This window comes from Podarcis liolepis (genome assembly GCF_965112155.1).
Source record: "Podarcis liolepis genome assembly, chromosome: 18".
NCBI lineage: Eukaryota > Metazoa > Chordata > Lepidosauria > Squamata > Lacertidae > Podarcis > Podarcis liolepis.
Genome location: NC_139572.1, coordinates 590273 through 607144, shown reverse-complemented (window position 1 = coordinate 607144; position 16872 = coordinate 590273). Strand labels below are relative to the sequence as shown.

General features: G+C 51.2%; 1 protein-coding gene across 10 annotated transcripts in view; it reads right to left on the bottom strand.

Annotated features, from left to right (window-relative positions):
- The window catches only part of MAST3 (microtubule associated serine/threonine kinase 3), a 49526-nt gene that overhangs the window by 31575 nt on the left and 1079 nt on the right, over positions 1 to 16872 (bottom strand). For 2 of the 10 annotated variants that reach the window (XM_083483607.1, XM_083483609.1), the window contains exons 2-3: positions 11181 to 11212; positions 8198 to 8275 (exon numbers count right to left, since the gene is read on the bottom strand). In XM_083483607.1, coding sequence (XP_083339733.1) covers positions 8198 to 8275; positions 11181 to 11212 — 110 coding nt within the window. Of the gene's footprint in view, positions 1 to 1963; positions 2095 to 8197; positions 8276 to 8848; positions 9274 to 9513; positions 9625 to 11180; positions 11213 to 16872 lie in introns of those variants that run through there. The other 8 variants (XM_083483608.1, XM_083483610.1, XM_083483604.1 and 5 more) reach the window with 4 other exon arrangements.

Here is a 16872-nt window from a genome sequence, read left to right as displayed (position 1 = left end):
AGCATTACAAACTTAGATAAATGGCTCCTTAAACCAGGGTTCCGGTTGCCAGAACGGAACGCCTCCTTGCCATTTGTGGGCCGGATTTGTGGGTCGCTATTTTTCAATATGGTTCCTGAAATCCATTCCGACGGCGCGGATAAAATAGAAGGGATGGAATTCTATAGGACAGGGAGGTGCGAAAACGGTCCGGATCCAAGGACCCCCAAAATGGCAGAGATTTCAGGCCACCCGGGCATCTTCACTCAGTTGCAAGGGGCTGGCAGCCAGGTGTAAAATGCGCCCGGCGAATTTCGAAGACTGATCTACGTCCGAAAGGGTTGGTAGCTCCATGCGGCAAGTGTGACCCCTTCCCTCTCCACAAAGCGAAGGTAAGGAGAGTCCCACAGGAGCTGATCAGGGCATATAGTCCCGACTCCTGTCCTCACAGTGTCCGCTAAGATGCCCCAAAACGGAAGCCCGAAACCTGGACCTTAGCGCATCATCGTTCAGAGGCATTTCCTGCCTTTAGCAGCGACAACAGAGCCATTGGCCAGTAGCCACAGATCCTCCCTGGATTTGTATAATCTCCTTTCTAGAGTCACCCAAGTTGATGCCCATCGCTAAATCTCGGCCCGTAGTGGAGCTGCACACGGTGCGAATAACCTCCTTTTTCCTCTTCTTCTTTTCGAAACGATTTTTACTGGTTTTACAAAACAAACCGCACACGTTTAACACAATTAGATTTCGAAACAGAACGAGGATTCTTCCGAATCTTCAGATTTCCCTCCTCTCCTCTGTGGGTGCTTTAAATATCTAAATATCAGGCCCAGAGGCGTGCTTGCCTGGCCCAAAATCCTGTCCTCACCGTGGCCACCCAAAGGGAAACCAGCAAGCAGAATGCGAAAGCAAAAAAAAGCCTTGCGTCTCCACCGTCCTAAGGTAGACTGCCTCTGCTCAAAGAGGCTCCACTGAGGAACCCTAAGCAACCGAGAAGAGCTTGGCTGCTGGATCAGGACCCAAGGGGGGGGTCCCATCCAGTCAGGCTTCCTGTCCTCAGAGTGGCCAACCAGTTCAACCAGCGAAAAGCAGCGACTGGACCTCATTCCTGCCTCCAGCGGCAGAGGGGTCATCCTTGAAAGTCGTCTCTTTTCCCACCACATTCCAGGAATTCTGCCCCCCCCCCCACATCCTTGGAGCTTGAGTCAGGAACCAGCCTTGCTTCTCACCCGAGAAAAATCGCCCCCCCTCCAATGATCCAGGGTTCATTTTAGGGCACAATCCGGGAGTTTGGGGGAAGAATTTCCCCCTTAAACCTCACATTGCCTTTTTGGGGGGGTGGGTGGGAAGGGGGAAGGAAGTTGGAGCAGCAAAGGAGATCGGTGACCTCGGATGCTCCGGGTCCAAACCAGCCCCCCCCCTCACAATCTGGCCGAGGGGATTATGTCCTAATCTGTACAAGCGCACACAGATTAACGGGGGGGGGGGAGAGAGAGAGGAAGAAAGAGAAACAGCCAGCCTGTTTCTCAGCGAGAGATAAAAACACAAAGAAAGGAGACGAAGAACTTTGGGTGGATAATATATTAATAAAAAAAAGTCACAGCCCAGAAATTAGGGTACAAGATAATATTTCGGGGGGGGGGCTTCCTGCACAAAAGCCCCCGCCACACACACACACACACACACAGGCGAGAGAGGAGAGGCGCCTCTGGGTATGTGATTGTTAAACCCTTTTGCAAGCTTTGCGCGCCGGGGAACGTCCCCAAAAAGCACCCGTGCGGGTGGGGTGGGGGGCTGTTTGTGCAATGCACACCACCCCCGGGGAGGATGAGAGCAAACTCTCCGCAAGCAACACCTCCCCCATCTCTCCGGCGAGGCGCTTCTTTCCCCTCCCTCCCTCTCCAAAAAGCAGCTCCGCTCGGTGCGTAATTGCGCCCGGAAGCGTTCCGTTGGCTCCTGGGCTGCGCGCCTCCGCCTTGGTTACCTCTTGGAGCGCTGGCTGAGGGCGCCCAGCGGAGCCCCCCAAGTACCGGGGTCCGACATCGCCGGCCACCGACGGGTCCTTCTCCTCCTCCTCCTCCTCCCGCGGGGCGCCGTCACCGCCTTCCGAGGGCCGCCGGCCTCCCAGCCCAGGGCGCTCCGCAGCGCCCCCTCCCGAGATTTGCGCAGCAAAGAGAGACACACACACACCAACCCCCGCCCGCCCCCGAATTCCTTTCCCACGTGCGCCGGGGAATCGGTTGGAAACGGTTCAGATATGGGTCGCCGAAACGATCCCCGGGATGCGGCGACTCCTGGAAAACGCGCAACGTTTGGGGTTTGTTGTTATCTCTCTCCCCCCCCCCCCCAGTTTAGAGAGGTGGCGAGGAAAAGGCTACTACATGAGAGAGGTTTGCAAAAGGATAGCACTACGGAAGAAATATCAGCAGCCTCAGATATGCAGATGACACAACACTGATGGCAGAAAGTAAGGAGGATTTAAATGAGGGTGAAAGAGGAGAGCGCAAAATATGGTCTGAAGCTCAACATCAAAAAAACGAAGATCATGGCCACTGGTCCCATCACCTCCTGGCAAATAGAAGGGGAAGAAATGGAGGCAGTGAGAGATTTGACTTTCTGGGGCTCCATGATCACTGCAGATGGTGACAGCAGTCACGAAATTTAAAGATGCCTGCTTCTTGGGAGAAAAGCAATGACAAACCTAGACAGCATCTTAAAAAGCAGAGACATCACCTTGCCAACAAAGGTTCGTACAGTTAAAGCTCTGGTTTTCCCAGTAGTGATGTATGGAAGTGAGAGCTGGACCATAAAGTAGGCTGATCGCCGAAGAATGGATGCTTTTGAATTCTGGTGCTGGAGGAGACTCTTGAGAGTCCCATGGACTGCAAGAAGATCCAACCTCTCCATTCTGAAGGAAATCAGCCCTGAGTGCTCCCTGGAAGGACAGATCCTGAAGCTGAGGCTCCAAGACTTTGGCCACCTCATGAGAAGAGAAGACTCCCTGGAAAAGACGCTGATGTTGGGAAAGATGGAGGGCACAAGGAGAAGGGGATGACGGAGGACGAGATGGTGGGACAGTGTTCTCGAAGCGACCAGCATGAGTTTGACCAAACTGGGGGAGGCAGTGGAAGACAGGAGTGCCTGGCGTGCTCTGGTCCAGGGGGTCACGAAGAGGTGGACATGACTAAACGACTCAACAACAACAAAGCACGACATGGAGAGAAAAAGGGTTCATTCCTCCCTCTCTCCTCGCGCATCCCTGAAGTGCAAGGTTGGGAGAATCAGGACAGAAATTAGAGAAAGGCCTCCTTCATGTATGCGCACAGTGAAAGCATGCAACGCGCTTCGGCCAACCTGCAAGGCTTTCAAAGATTTCACAAACTCAGGGAGAAGGCCTGGCTGTCAATGGCTGCCAGCTATGATGACTCTTCATTGCCCTCAATGCTTGCAGGCAGCAGTGCTTCTGAATCCTCCCTGCGAGAAGCGAGGTTACAGGGAACCAGGCAGAGGGCCTTCTTGGTGGTGGCACCTGCCCTGTGGAACGCCCTCCCACCAGATGTCGAGGAAATAAACAACTATGCAGAATTGGACAAAATGACAGGAAGGATTCAAAACCTGCGGGACCAGAGATTTACAGAAGATTGGAAGAAGTATATGAATTATTTGAAGAGCAACTGTAATCAACAAATTACGTTAGCAGGACTACAAGAAGTTTTGTAAGGAGGAATATACGAAGTGTTACAAAGTAGAAAAAGAGAGAGATATTGGTTATGAGTTTGAAATGTAATAGGGAAGATAAGAAATGCATACTGAGAGAATAGATTGGAAAATTTTCAATCAGAATTGATGGAAGTCAAAAATTTGAATAAGATGTAAAAGTATGTTTAATTACTGTTGAAAATGATATGTTAAAAAAAACTAATAAAAATATATTTTTTAAAAAGGAAATAAACAACTACAGTGGCACCTCGGTGTACTAATTTAATCTGTTCTGGAAGTTCGTTCTTAAACCGAAACCATTCTTAAACCGAGGTGCACTTTCCCTAATGAGGCCTCCCGCCACCAGTGCCCTGTCACCGTTCAAATTCTGTTCATAGACCGAGGTAAAGTTTGCAAACCAGGACACTACTTCCGGAGTTCGTAAACCGAATAGTTTGTAAACAGGGCTGTTCTTAAACCGAGGTACCACTGTATCTGGTTTTTAGAAGACATTTGAAGGGAAGGTTTTAATGTTTGATGTCTTGCTGTGTTTTAATTTGTTGGAAGCTGCCCAGAGTGGCTGGGGAAACCCAGTCTGATTGGAAGGTCGGCGGTTCGAATCCCCGCAATGACGGGGTGAGCTCCCGTTGCTCGGTCCCTGCCCCTGCCAACCTAGCAGTTCAAAAGCACGGCAAAGTGCAGGTAGATAAATAGGTACCACTGCAGCCGTATCTCTTATAAGGGGGTTAGTTTAAGCTCTGGGTTTGCTATAGCAAAATTGAATTACTGTGTCGTGAAAGGATGCATGTCTAAAAAAGCGTGTCGGCGACATGAAAAGTTTGGAAACCTCTGCAGGCCTAAGACTATAGAGCCCAAGATGCCAGCATCGCTGTGATAGGAAAAGCCATTTGAAACCAAAGCCAAGTAAAATCACTACAGAGCCCATGGTGCAGTTTTGCAGGGATGGGAGAGCTGTGGCCTTAAGAAGCAAAGCGGGTTACTACAGAACACATGAGCCAGTGCTACTGTGAGGAGAAAAACGTGGGAGAGAGAGAAAGAGAGAGAGAAAGAAAAAAAGAGAAGGAAGGAAGGAAGGAAGGAAGGAAGGAAGGAAGGGAAGGAAGGAAGGGAAGGGAAGGGAAGGAAAGGAGGGAAGGAAGGAGGCTTAAAGCCTTGGAGTTGCAGGGGGAAAGATTCCTGTGAGTTTGAACCCAGGTCTCTCTGACACACATCCATTCAACAATGCCTTCTCTCTCTCCCTGTCTCCTCTCTTTCTCTCTCTCCGCACATGACAACTGTGGGGGGGAGCAGCCGCCAGGCAAGCCGGGTGGCGGAGGGCCAAGGCGACTGCCGACTCTGCCGCCAAGCCAGCAGCGGTTGAAGGCTGTCTCTCCATGGCAACGGTTGTCCAGCTGACCTGCGCGGGGGGGTGGTGGTGGCAGAGAGCCGGGCTGCGCATGCAGGCGCATATATATCCCTCCCTCCCTCGTGCGCAGGAAGTCCTGCGGCGCATGCCAGCCCCCCTCCCTGCCCCTGCCGCGCGGCGCATAAAGGTTGCAGATGTGAAACTCTCTTTCCAAAACCGCCATCGCTGTTTGTTCAGAGAGCTGGTGCTCTTTGCAGCAGGAAGGTGGGACTTTGGAGACATCGGCAGGTTGGGGAGGGAACCCCAGTGGTCATCCATCCCAACCCGCTTTGCAATGCAGGAATCTCAGCTAAAGCATCCAGCAGAGATGGCGATTTTAAGCTCTGCTTAAAAACCTCCAAGGAAGGAGAAGGCCAACATTTTTCAGACAAAAAGCTCTTACAGAAAGTTCTTCCTAATGTTGAGTTGATGCAAAAACTAGGGGGGGGGGGTGTCTCCTCCTTTGCCCCAAGCTCAAGCTTCTGTCCCTCATGAGACCCGGAGAAGAGGGAAAAAATGAAGGCCAGGGAAGAGGAAAAAGCACTGCCACAATTTGGCCGGCCGTGAGGGTTCGGCAGGGGAAAGGATCGATTCCTGAAATCGTTTCGTAACCAAAGAGCAGCATTGACTGAGTTCTGGGAGGGGGGGAAAGGACGCCTCTGGCCCGCTGGCCGCTTTGATTTTACAAAGGCAGAGCCAATTTTTGGAGCTGGGTGCGAATCCAGGCCACCCGCTGAGCGGAGGGGGAAGTCTCAAAGCTCTCCAGAGTTAGCAGTACGTTTCCGAGCACAATTCAAAGTGTTGGTGCTGACCTTTAAAGCCCTAAACGGCCCAATATACCTGAAGGAGCGTCTCCACCTCCATCATTCTGCCCGGACACCGGGGTCCAGCTCCGAGGGCCTTCTGGCGGTTCCCTCACTGCGAGAAGCCAAGTTACAGGGAACCAGGCAGAGGGCCTTCTCGGTGGTGGCACCCACCCTGTGGAACACCCTCCCACCAGATGTCAAAGAGAACAACAACTACCAGACGTTTAGAAGACATCTGAAGGCAGCCCTGTTGAGGGAAGCTTTTAATGTTTGATGTATCACAGTATTTTAATATTTTGTCTGAACCGAACAGAAGCTGAGCCAGGCCACGGAGCGGACTATTCTTCCTACACTGGCTGGCAGCGGCTCTCTAGGTTTCAGGCGGGGGCCAAGCAAGGACTGAACCTGAGGTCCTTCTACATGCCAAGCAACTGCCCTAGCCCACTAAGCCATGGACACGCAAGTTTTCAAATAAAACACGCAAATATTCAAATAAAACATGCAAATATTCAAATAAAACACGCAAATATTCAAATAAAACACACAAATATTCAAATAAAAACAAGCAAATATGTTTCCTTTTGCCCTCCCAGGGCTGCCAGCTGTTACAGCGCCTCTTCCCTCTTCGCTGCGCCCATCAAAACGCAAGCGCTTACGTTCCCTCTCTCTCTCTCAGACAGGGAGAAATTACCAGGCGCTCACGTTATTCATTAATCCGCCCTGCGAGGCCATCGGAGGAGGTAGCGGCCTTGGCCAAGGAGTCGGAGAGGGACGGGGAGATTGCCTGCCCCACGGCGACCGCTCCTCCCTCGGCCTTGGGAACCTTTGGACCGCCGGGTGCTGCTGTGCTACAAGTCCCGCCAGTGCCGGATTTACGTCTAAGCTCAACAAGCTCTAGCTCAGGGCCCCACTCTCTTGGGGGCCCCCAGAAAAATTAAAGGGGAAAAACCTGGATGTACATAAATATAAGATAATAAACAAATAAAATAAAACCTACATCCAGCAACTGTGTTTTGCGTTGTGTCGGCTCCTCTGATGTGAGTCATGGGCCCCGCCTGCTCCCTAAATATCCCTGCTTTGCTCCTTTCTACATATAGGGTGCCGACATTCTGCATGGACTGGTTGCAGGGCAAGATGCGCAAATGGCTTGAGATACCTAAAAGGTAAAGGGACCCCTGATCATTAGGTCCTGTTGTGGCCGACTCTGGGGTTGCGGCGCTCATCTCGCTTTACTGGCCGAGGGAGACAGCGCACAGCTTCCGGGTCATGTGGCCAGCAGGACTAAGCCGCTTCTGGCGAACCAGAGCAGCTCACGGAAATGCCGTTTACCTTCCCACCAGAGTGATACCTATTTATCTACTTGCACTTTGAGGTGCTTTTGAACTGCTAGGTGGGCAGGAGCAGGGACTGAGCAACGGGAGCTCACCCTGTCATTGCGGGGATTCGAACCGCTGACCTTCTGATCGGCAAGTCCTAGGCTCTGTGGTTTAACCCACAGCGCCACCCGCGTCCCTCATGTAATACCTATTAGGTCCATAAATGACCATATAGCACAGGAATCCCCAAACTTGACTCTCCAGATGTTTTGGGACTACAACTCCCATCATCCCTAGCTAAGAGGACCAGTGGTCAGGGATGATGGGAGTTGTAGTCCCAAAACATCTGGAGGGCCAAGTTTATCTATGCCTGATATAGCATCTATTCAACACAAAAACAGCAAAAAATTGTTGTTGACAAAGGACAGCTGGGCATAGAAAGGACCCCATTACCTTCAGGAGCGGAGGGCCGCATCAAACCTTCCCGCTAGCTTACGAGAACACCGCGAAAGCCTGCTGGATCGGGCCCAAAGGGGGGGGACATCTTAGCCCACCCTCCCAGTCCTTGCAGAGGCTAAGCAGCTAAGGCCCCTGCAAGCAAGACCAGGGGAAGAACTGCCTATTTTTTGCCACCAGGTAGACCGGTCCTGTCCATGGAGGCTCTCTTTTTAGGAATCAGAAGCGGCGCAGAAGACGATGTGTTTGGCCTTGCCCCCCCTCTGTTTCCTCTGCACAAACAACCCAGGCTGCCTTTGTGGTGTGAGAGAGAGTGCAGGTAATTGAACCGTGGTTCTAACCACTACACCAGGCTGCCCCTTTTTTGTTTTTTGCCAAGAGCGACGGAGCAATCAGGAGAGCGCTTCCTCGGCACCCGCCTCGCAACACGGACGTGGGTGGCGCTGCACCCCATAACAGCACATAATATTCCTTTCCCCCCCCCTCCCACTGCACGGAAAAGACACATCTCCCCACTCGTGGTTAGGGTCTCTTACCTCCAGGGGTGCAACGCCAGGGGGCTGAGAGGGCTCCGGGGGCTGAGGAGGGTCGGACTCTGGCTCCCGGGCGAGAGGCTGCAGAAGGAAGAGAGCCAAGGAGGCCGCGGTGTGAATAGGGGTCAGAGGCGCAACCCCACCCCGCCAGGAGATGAGTTGGGGGGAATCACAGGGACCCGGTGCGTTGCCACCCACCCTCCCATCTAGAGACGACAGCTCCTTACACGTCCAGGGATATCCCATCGCAGCGCTACGATTCCCAAAGCAGGGAACTGTAGCGCTGCCTTGGCGCCGTGCCGTTGAAGCCCTAAGTTGGGGGGCAATGGGGTATTAGGTGGAGAGGGGGAAAGATGAAGCTCCTCGCAGGTGACAAGATCTTGGAAAGCCCCCCCCCCCCGTTTGTAAGATCTGGGGAGACCGGGGCGGGGAGCACTCTGCCCATGCCCAGAGGGCCTCTTCATATCCCAAGCTTGGGGGCTGGGGCGCTGCTACATTTATACCCTGCTTTTTGGAGCTCAAAAATAGCGAGGCTGGTTCATCTCGCACAACAGCCCTGAGAGGTAGGTCAGGCTCAGAGAGGCCACGCAGTGATTTTCGGGGGGAGCGGACTCGAACCCCAGACTGCCAGGCCCCGGGCGCTCTCGCCCCTACCCCAAACGCCTTTTCCTTCCCCGTGGCAGGCGGAGGTTCAACAGGTGGTGTTCTCCCAGCCCCGCCAGCCTCGCATCTGCTGCGTGCGTGTTTTTTAATCGGAATAAAATTGAATCAGGGGAAAGCGGAGCCGCGAAGCTCCTCCCAGGCAGCTTAGCGGCGCCGCCCGGGCAACCCTCTCGCCAGTCGGGGGTGGGGGGGACGGACGGGGAGCCGCCTGGCAGGTTTGCGGAGGGCGCCACAGCCCCGGGGTGGGCTGCATGAGCTCTGCGGGACCCTTCCCCGAGGCGGAGGCGCGCTTTGGAGTGGGAGAAGCCACGGAGAGCCCTTTTTTCATTCTCTCTCTTTGGGGAATCACCGCCGCCCCCTCCCTCCGCAGCCGGTTCCCTGGCAACCGAGCCGTGCGTCATTGGAGACCCCGGGATGGAAGGAGGGGAGAGGGGAGGGAGGAGAGGGATCCCCCGAAGGCAGAAAGAGGGGCCGCGAGAGAGAGAAAGACCCCCAACCCCACAGCCCTGCCCAGCTTTCGGTGCCAAGCGAGCGCTCCGCCGTGCGCGCCTCTCCAAGCGCCCCCGGGTCGCTGCCTGCCGGCGCTGGAACCTCTCCCCCACTTTCCCCACCCTCTCCCTGAGCGGGGGCGCCCAGGAGCCCCCCCCCCAACTCACTCCACCAAGGTCAGCGAAGGGATCTTCAGCTTGGCACGGCGCGCCTGCATGGTGACCCCGGTGGCAACGCGCTGCCCCGACGGCGCGTCCGCCGCGCTCTGCTCGCCTGGCGCGGCTTCCCCCGGCGCTCGCTCGCTCGCCCGCCCACCCGGCCCTCCTCCTCCTCCCCCCCCCAACCTCGGAGGGAGGGAGGGAGGGAGAAGAGGGACTGGGAGGAACAGAAAAGCCCTGGGGTGGGGGTGCTGGGAGCGCGCGCCGCCGCCCCCTAGGAATTAAAAAAGCGCAAGCAACGAGGCGCCAGGTCGCCAGGTTTTTAGAGAAAGGCGCGCGTCCCCGCGGGGGGACCCGACCTCTCCAATGGAAAAGGCTCGGGGCGCCGCCGCTCTCAAGAGGGGCGGGCGCATAGGTGCCAACGCCCGGGGGCGCTGGGTGCCCGGGCACCCACCAAATTCCCCACCAAGGGGCCGGGCACCCGCAAATTTCAGTGCCAGGGCCGTGAATTGGTCGCGGCGGGGCCGTGGGCGGAGACAAGAGACTTGTACAGTACGGAGGTTCGTCTAGCTCTGTAGTGCGCACACGGGTTGGCAGCAGCGGAGGCTCTCCTGGGTTCCCGACTCTGCGGGGAATGCACAAGCGAGAAAACCACCAGAACCAATCTCGAAAGCAATTCCGACACGGAAACAGGTTGGGAGAAACTATCGCCTAAAAAGCCGCCGCCGCCGCCGCAGGGAGCTGAACTGTGGAACTCCCCGCCACATGAGACAGCAAAGGGGCACCGGTTCGCAGGCTCTCGAGGGCGAGGCACCCATTGGCTGGGAAAGGCTCTTCGGACATTCTCGAGGGTCCCCGAACTTTTCTCTGCGGGCCACACTTTTGGAACAGGAATTTGCTTGCGCCGATTTTTTTTTTTTTATTGCATAGGAAAACAAAATGAAAACAACTGCCAGCAAGGCTTGGTTTGGAACACAGAACACAGATGCTTTAGAATATGATCCTGGGGCGTCCGGAAAATGTATAACAATCATAGAACGGCAGAGCCGAAAGGGCCCACGAGAGCCGTCTAGTCCAGCCCCCTCTAATGCTCTTGAAAAGAGGCCTAGCTACTGTTTCTGGTTGTATATCCCATTGATTGATTGATTGATTGATTGATTGATTGTAGGGCTGGGCAGTACTGTATCTGGTTTTCAACTTTGTGATGTATCACCAGCCAAACTGTGATATATCAATATATCATGATGTCTGAATAAGGATGGAGTAGGTTTTCAACATCACACTGTATTGCCAGCTAAATATGACGCTGTCTGGTATAAGGATGGAGCTATTGGGGCTTCACAGTTTCCCCCACATTGCGATTTTTTTTCCAGAAAACACAGACACACATATCGTGATTTGCAAATATATCACCAGGCCAAAAAATCATGAAACCGATATCACGATACAGACTCCAGACCGTATCGTGGGGTATAATAAATTATTATTATTATTATTATTATTATTATTATTATTATTATTATTGGAATACTCTGGCACCAGGAAACCCCTAAAGTGAGCCAGGCTGGCCAGGCTGGCCAGCTTGTGGGCCCTCCAGAGGCATCTATCTGGGTGCCCACAGAAGCCCGAGCGACGCGACGCAGAACCCGAAACGCGGGGCAGAGCCCCCCACTCACGTTTTCCCACGGCGAGGCAGGCTCAGCTCCTTCTGCGGAAAAGGAAAGGGGGAAAAGACAGTCAGGATGAGGCCGCCGGGACTTTGCAGCCGCCCCTTCGGCCTCGCTCAGACCCCTCGAGCCCCAGCGCATTCAAGGATGGGAGGAGAGGTATGCCGTCTTTTGGGGGGCTGTGGCTCAGTGGTTAGAGAATTCGCTTGGCAAGTTCAACTTCATCTTTGAAACTGCCAGCCAGTGTAGGCAACACTGGCTTGGAGGCAGCTCCTTGTTTGAATTAGCCTAAGCATGAGGACTGGCGCCTTGAATTTCTTTCTCTTTCTCCGAATCGGTTTTCCAAATTTTACCCAATCAGCCACAGATTCAGACAGACTTAATACAATTTTCTTTCCAAAAACTGGTTTCCCGCACTCTGCTCTCAATGCCTCTAAGGGTTTTTTTTATTATTATGATTGGTTTTACAAATACGAAGCACAAATAAACACAAATTAGTATCTGAAGAAGTGTGCATGCACACGAAAGCTTGTAGCCAGAACAAACTTAGTTGGCCTCTAAGGTGCTACTGGGGGACATGGGTGGCGCTGTGGGTTAAACCACAGAGCCTAGGACTTGCCGATCAGAAAGTCAGCGGTTCGAATCCCCGTAATGACAGGGTGAGTTCCCATTGCTCGGTCCCTGCTCCTGCCCACCTAGCAGTTCAAAAGCACCTCAAAGTGCAAGTAGATAAATAGGTACCACTCCAGCGGGAAGGTAAACGGCGTTTCCGTGCGCTGCTCTGGCTCGCCAGAAGCGGCTTAGTGATGCTGGCCACATGACACGGAAGCTGTACGCCAGCTCCCTCGGCCAGTAAAGCGAGATGAGCGCCGCAATCCCAGAGTCGTCCGCGACTGGACCTAATGGTCAGGGGTCCCTTTACCTTTATTCTAGCTGTGGTCTAAACCACAGAGCCTAGGACTTGCAGATCAGAAGGTCGGCGGTTCGAATCCCCGCAATGACGGGGTGAGCTCCCGTTGCTCAGTCCCTGCTCCTGCCAACCTAGCAGTTCAAAAGCACATCAAAGTGCAAGGAGATAAATAGGTACCACTCTGGCGGGAAGGTAAACGGCGTTTCCGTGCGCTGCTCTGGTTCGCCAGAAGCGGCTTAGTCCTGCTGGCCACATGAGCTGTACGCCAACTCCCTTGGCCAGTAAAGCGAGATGAGCGCCGCAACCCCAGAGTCGGCCACGACTGGACCTAACGGTCAGGGGTCCCTTTACCTTAGTATCTGAAGAAGTGTGCATGCACACGAAAGCTTAAACCCAGAACAAACTTAGTTGGCTTCTAAGGTGCTACTGGACAATTTTTTCACGCAGAAGGCGGATTTATGGTGAAGTCTCCCTGCTTGCAAACCTGCAAAGGGCCAGTGCAAACACTGCTGAGCTGCGCGTCTCTCTCTTTCTCACCCCACCCGGGACCAAAGGCCCTGCCTTCTGCCCCCCCAGCCGCCGCCTCCTGAGCACGTGCAGAGCGACTGTCCCAGGCCACAGAGGGCAGGGCGCACTTTCCCTGCAATGCTGCCAGCAGGTGTGGGGCGAAGGTCGTCGAATGGATGATAAGAGCAGGAGGTGTGTTGTCACTTCCAAAGCAGGGTGGATAAAAATCAATGGTTTTAAATATATATATATATATCCAAAAATTCAGAATATTATTTTTTTACTTAAATCAGATTTTTAAAATTTAAATCGGATTTTTAAAAAATTTAAATCGGATTCTTTTCTTCATATTTACAACCAGACGAAGGTTTCGTTTTTGGAATGACAAATTTTCAGAGCAGTTTTTACAGTTATATCAAACATTACTGATTTGGTTATACTACCTAGAAATAAATGGTGAGGTTTAATAAGTTAACTGTTTATACTGGGGCAACCTTTCTGCTGTACTTGATTGGAAGGAGAAAAAGAATCGTTTCCTTAATAACAATTTAAACAATTTGTTTAACTAAAACAATAACATTCATGTATCCATGTTTGCTAACTGATGTGGTTAGACGATTTTTTTTTAAAAAAAGCTTAGACTGAGTTTTAGCGCACATGAAAAACTTAAAGCTAATCCTTATTTCCTGATGAATAGCCTTTGGACTATAACATAACTTAAACAGAAAATCTTTCGAAAGGTTTTTCCTCCAAAAGCATTTTATTTTAAAAATCTGATTTAAATAAAAAACCTAATAATAATAATAATAATAATAATAATAATAATAATAATAGATTTTTATCCACCCTGATTCTATTACGTATTCTCTGTTTAAGAATTGCTACGCTCGGAGCTTCTCTTATCTCACGATTACAGGATCGCGACCACCGAAGACTTGTTTTGCCTCTGTGATATTGACGGACTCTCTAATTTTGCTCCTACAAAACTGATTTATTTTACCACTTGCATTTCCATCATAGATTCTCTGTTGAAGAACGGTGAAACGATATAGGTTATATATATTTTGTTAGCCCCGTGTTATTGCTTAAAGCGCGGCAGAAAAAAACCCCGTCCTCTTCCTCCCTCCCTCCCCAAAGGAAGGAGCGAAATTGTCTGAAATGTCAGGAGAGATTTCCTCGCTTTGCCATGTTGGGGTTCGGACAGCTGAGCAGGGCTCTGTTCGGCAGCCTGGGGGGGGGGCTGCCAGGGACGATCAGGGTCAAAGGATGTCCTCAGCGTCACCCCAGATTCCTGGTACACACAGACACACAAAGCACCCTTGGGTGCTGGCGGGGGGGAGAGGGCTCTCAAGGAATCGGGGACAAGGGGGCGACTTCGCCACAGCCCCCTCCCCAAACACCCAGACAGCTCACCGAACCGTAGAAGCAGCGCCGGATTTACGTATAAGCTAAACAAGAGGTAGCTTAGGGCCCCACTCTCTAGGGGCCCCCCAAAAATTTTTAAGGAAAAAAAACCACTGGATGTACATTTCCAAAATATTATCTATCTATCTTTCTTTCTTTCTTTCTTTCTTTCTTTCTATCTATCTATCTATCTATCTATCTATCATCTGTCTATCTATCTATCTATCTATCTATCTATCTATCTATCTATCATCTATCTATCTATCTTTCTATCTTTCTATCTTTCTATCTATTTATGCCAGTGCCGGATTTACGTATAAGCTAGACAGGCTATAGCTTAGGGCCCCACTCTCTTGCAGGCCCCCCAAAGAAATTCAAAGGGGGGGAAATAACTGGAAGTAAATTTCCAAAATATTATCTATCTATCTATCTATCTATCTATCTATCTATCTATCTATCTACAGTATTTCTCATCTATATATCTATTTATGCCAGTGCCGGATTTACGTATAAGCTAAACAGGCTATAGCTTAGGCTCCAGGGGTCAGGAGACTTTTTCAGCAGGGGGCTGGTCCACTGTCCCTCAGACCTTGTGGGAGGGCTGGACTATATTGGGGGGGGATGAACAAATTCCTGTGCCCCACAAATAACCCAGAGATGCATTTGAAATAAAAGGACACATTCTACTCATGTAAAAACACGCTGATTCCCGGACCGTCCGGGGGCCGGATTGAGAAGGCGATGGGGTCGGATCCGGCCTCCCCATTGGCTAGATGACCCTGGCTTCCCTTCCAAGCCTGACGATTCTAGGACTTTGTGAAGTTGGAAAGGGCTCCCCGAGGGTCATCCAGCCCAACCCTCCGCCACCCAGTCGGAAACCATACTTTGCCCCGATTAGCTAGTCCTAGTCGGAATCTCCTTTATTGTCGCTTGAGGCCACGGGTTCCGTGATTAGTATAATTTTATTTTTTAAATCAGGGCTGGGGAGAATATGGAGAAGACCTTTGCCCAAGGCGATTCAGTCGCTTGCAAGGTTGTCTGTGTAACGCACACAAACAAACACACATGCAAACACAGCCAAGGGGGGTGGACACACAAGATGGGGAGGGCAATTGGTACAGCCTGTTTCCTCTGCCGTAGCTCACCAGTGGCCTCTGGTGGCCGTTTTGGGGAAAAGGCCCAGCTGGCTTCTCCCTAACGCCAATTCCCCCACCTTTCCGGACTTGAGATGATATAAAACGGCTTGGAAAAAATGTTTTAAAAATCACATTTGTTACAAAGCCAGGGTTTTTTTAAGGAATTGGAGGTGCAGAGACACCGAAGGAAAAGAAAAGACTGTTCCTGTTTTTGCTACAGCAGCTGCAAAGATGCTGGAAAGATGATAAGATACGAGGGCAGACGAAATTATTGGACTATGCAAGAGATGGGAAGGGGAAATCGGGAGGATCAAAACCTCAACAGAGAATGGGACAAATTAGGGCCAGATTGAGGTTCGACGCAGCCCTCAGCTCCTGAAGATAACGGGGCCTTTTATATATCCAGGTGTCCTTTGTCAACAACAAATTATCACTGTATTTTGTGTTGAATATATGCTCCATGGTAATTTATGGACCGCATAGGTATCTCAAGACATTTGCACATCACAAAATATGTAATGGTTGAACTGAAATACAATTAAGAAGAGGCATATTAGTAGTGAAATAATGATGAAGGTCTAACTTAAAATGGTTTTTTTTTATTCGCAACAAACAGAACAATGCAAACACGTGGACATTGGGCAAGAACAAAAGTTCCTTTGGAAACACAATAGACAATAGACTCCTCATCTAGTCTGTCGAAGCTTGCTATAACATGAAATAATCAGAGGTGTAAATATGTGATGCAAACTACTAAGAATGATAAATAGCAGAATGTCGGCACCCTATATATAGAAAGGAGCAAAGCAGGGATATTTTAGGGAGCAGGCGGGGCCCAGGACTTACATCCGAGGAGCCTACGAAACACAAAACACTGTTTTATTTCATTTGTTTTTTTATCTTATATTTTGGAAATGTACATCCAGTTGTTGTTTTTTCCCTTTAATTTTTTCTGGGGGCCCCCAAGAGAGTGGGGCCCTATGCTAGAGCTTGTTTAGCTTATTCATAAATCCGCCACTGGGACAAATAGAGATTGCATTTGAAAGAACACTTGAACTCTTTCAGAGGCTTCAAGCAGCTCCTGCCACAATACATAAGACTTTGAATTTAACGGAGGACTGTGGACTAGATGGACTTATCATATGGAGTTGGAAAACTTTCTTAACGAATCCACGGAGGGGAGGAGGGAAGTCTCGAGATTTGGAGAACCGAGTGCAAAATGTTAATATTTGCAGGAATATTATTCCTCGCGAAATCAAATAGGAAACTTTTTTAAAAGGAGTGCTGCCTCTGGATCAGGCCAAAGGTGTGCCAGTCCTCACAATAGAACCTAGAAATCAAGGTAGACTGCCATTGCTCCTGGAGGCTCCATATGGAGATAAGGAAGTCCAGGGTGCTGGATCAGGTCCCTAGCCCAGCCACCTGTCCTCACCAGGCACCCCAAATGGAAAGAAGCCCCTCCTTCTAAGCAGGAGGCGAGAGTAGAGCCCTTTTCCGCTTTCTAAGGTAGACTGGCTCCACCATGGAGGCTCCATTGAGGAATCCTAAGAACCTAAAAGCACCCAAAGGGTGGCCTATCTAAGTCTTGCCCGATAATGCCAAGGTTGTGGGTTCGATCCCCGTACGAGACAGCTGCACATTCCTGCCTTGCAGGGGGTTGGGCTGGATGACCCCTGGGGGTCCCTTGCGACTGTGCAGTTCTACAATCCCTGGCCAGCCAGACACCCCTTTCAGGAACCGGGTG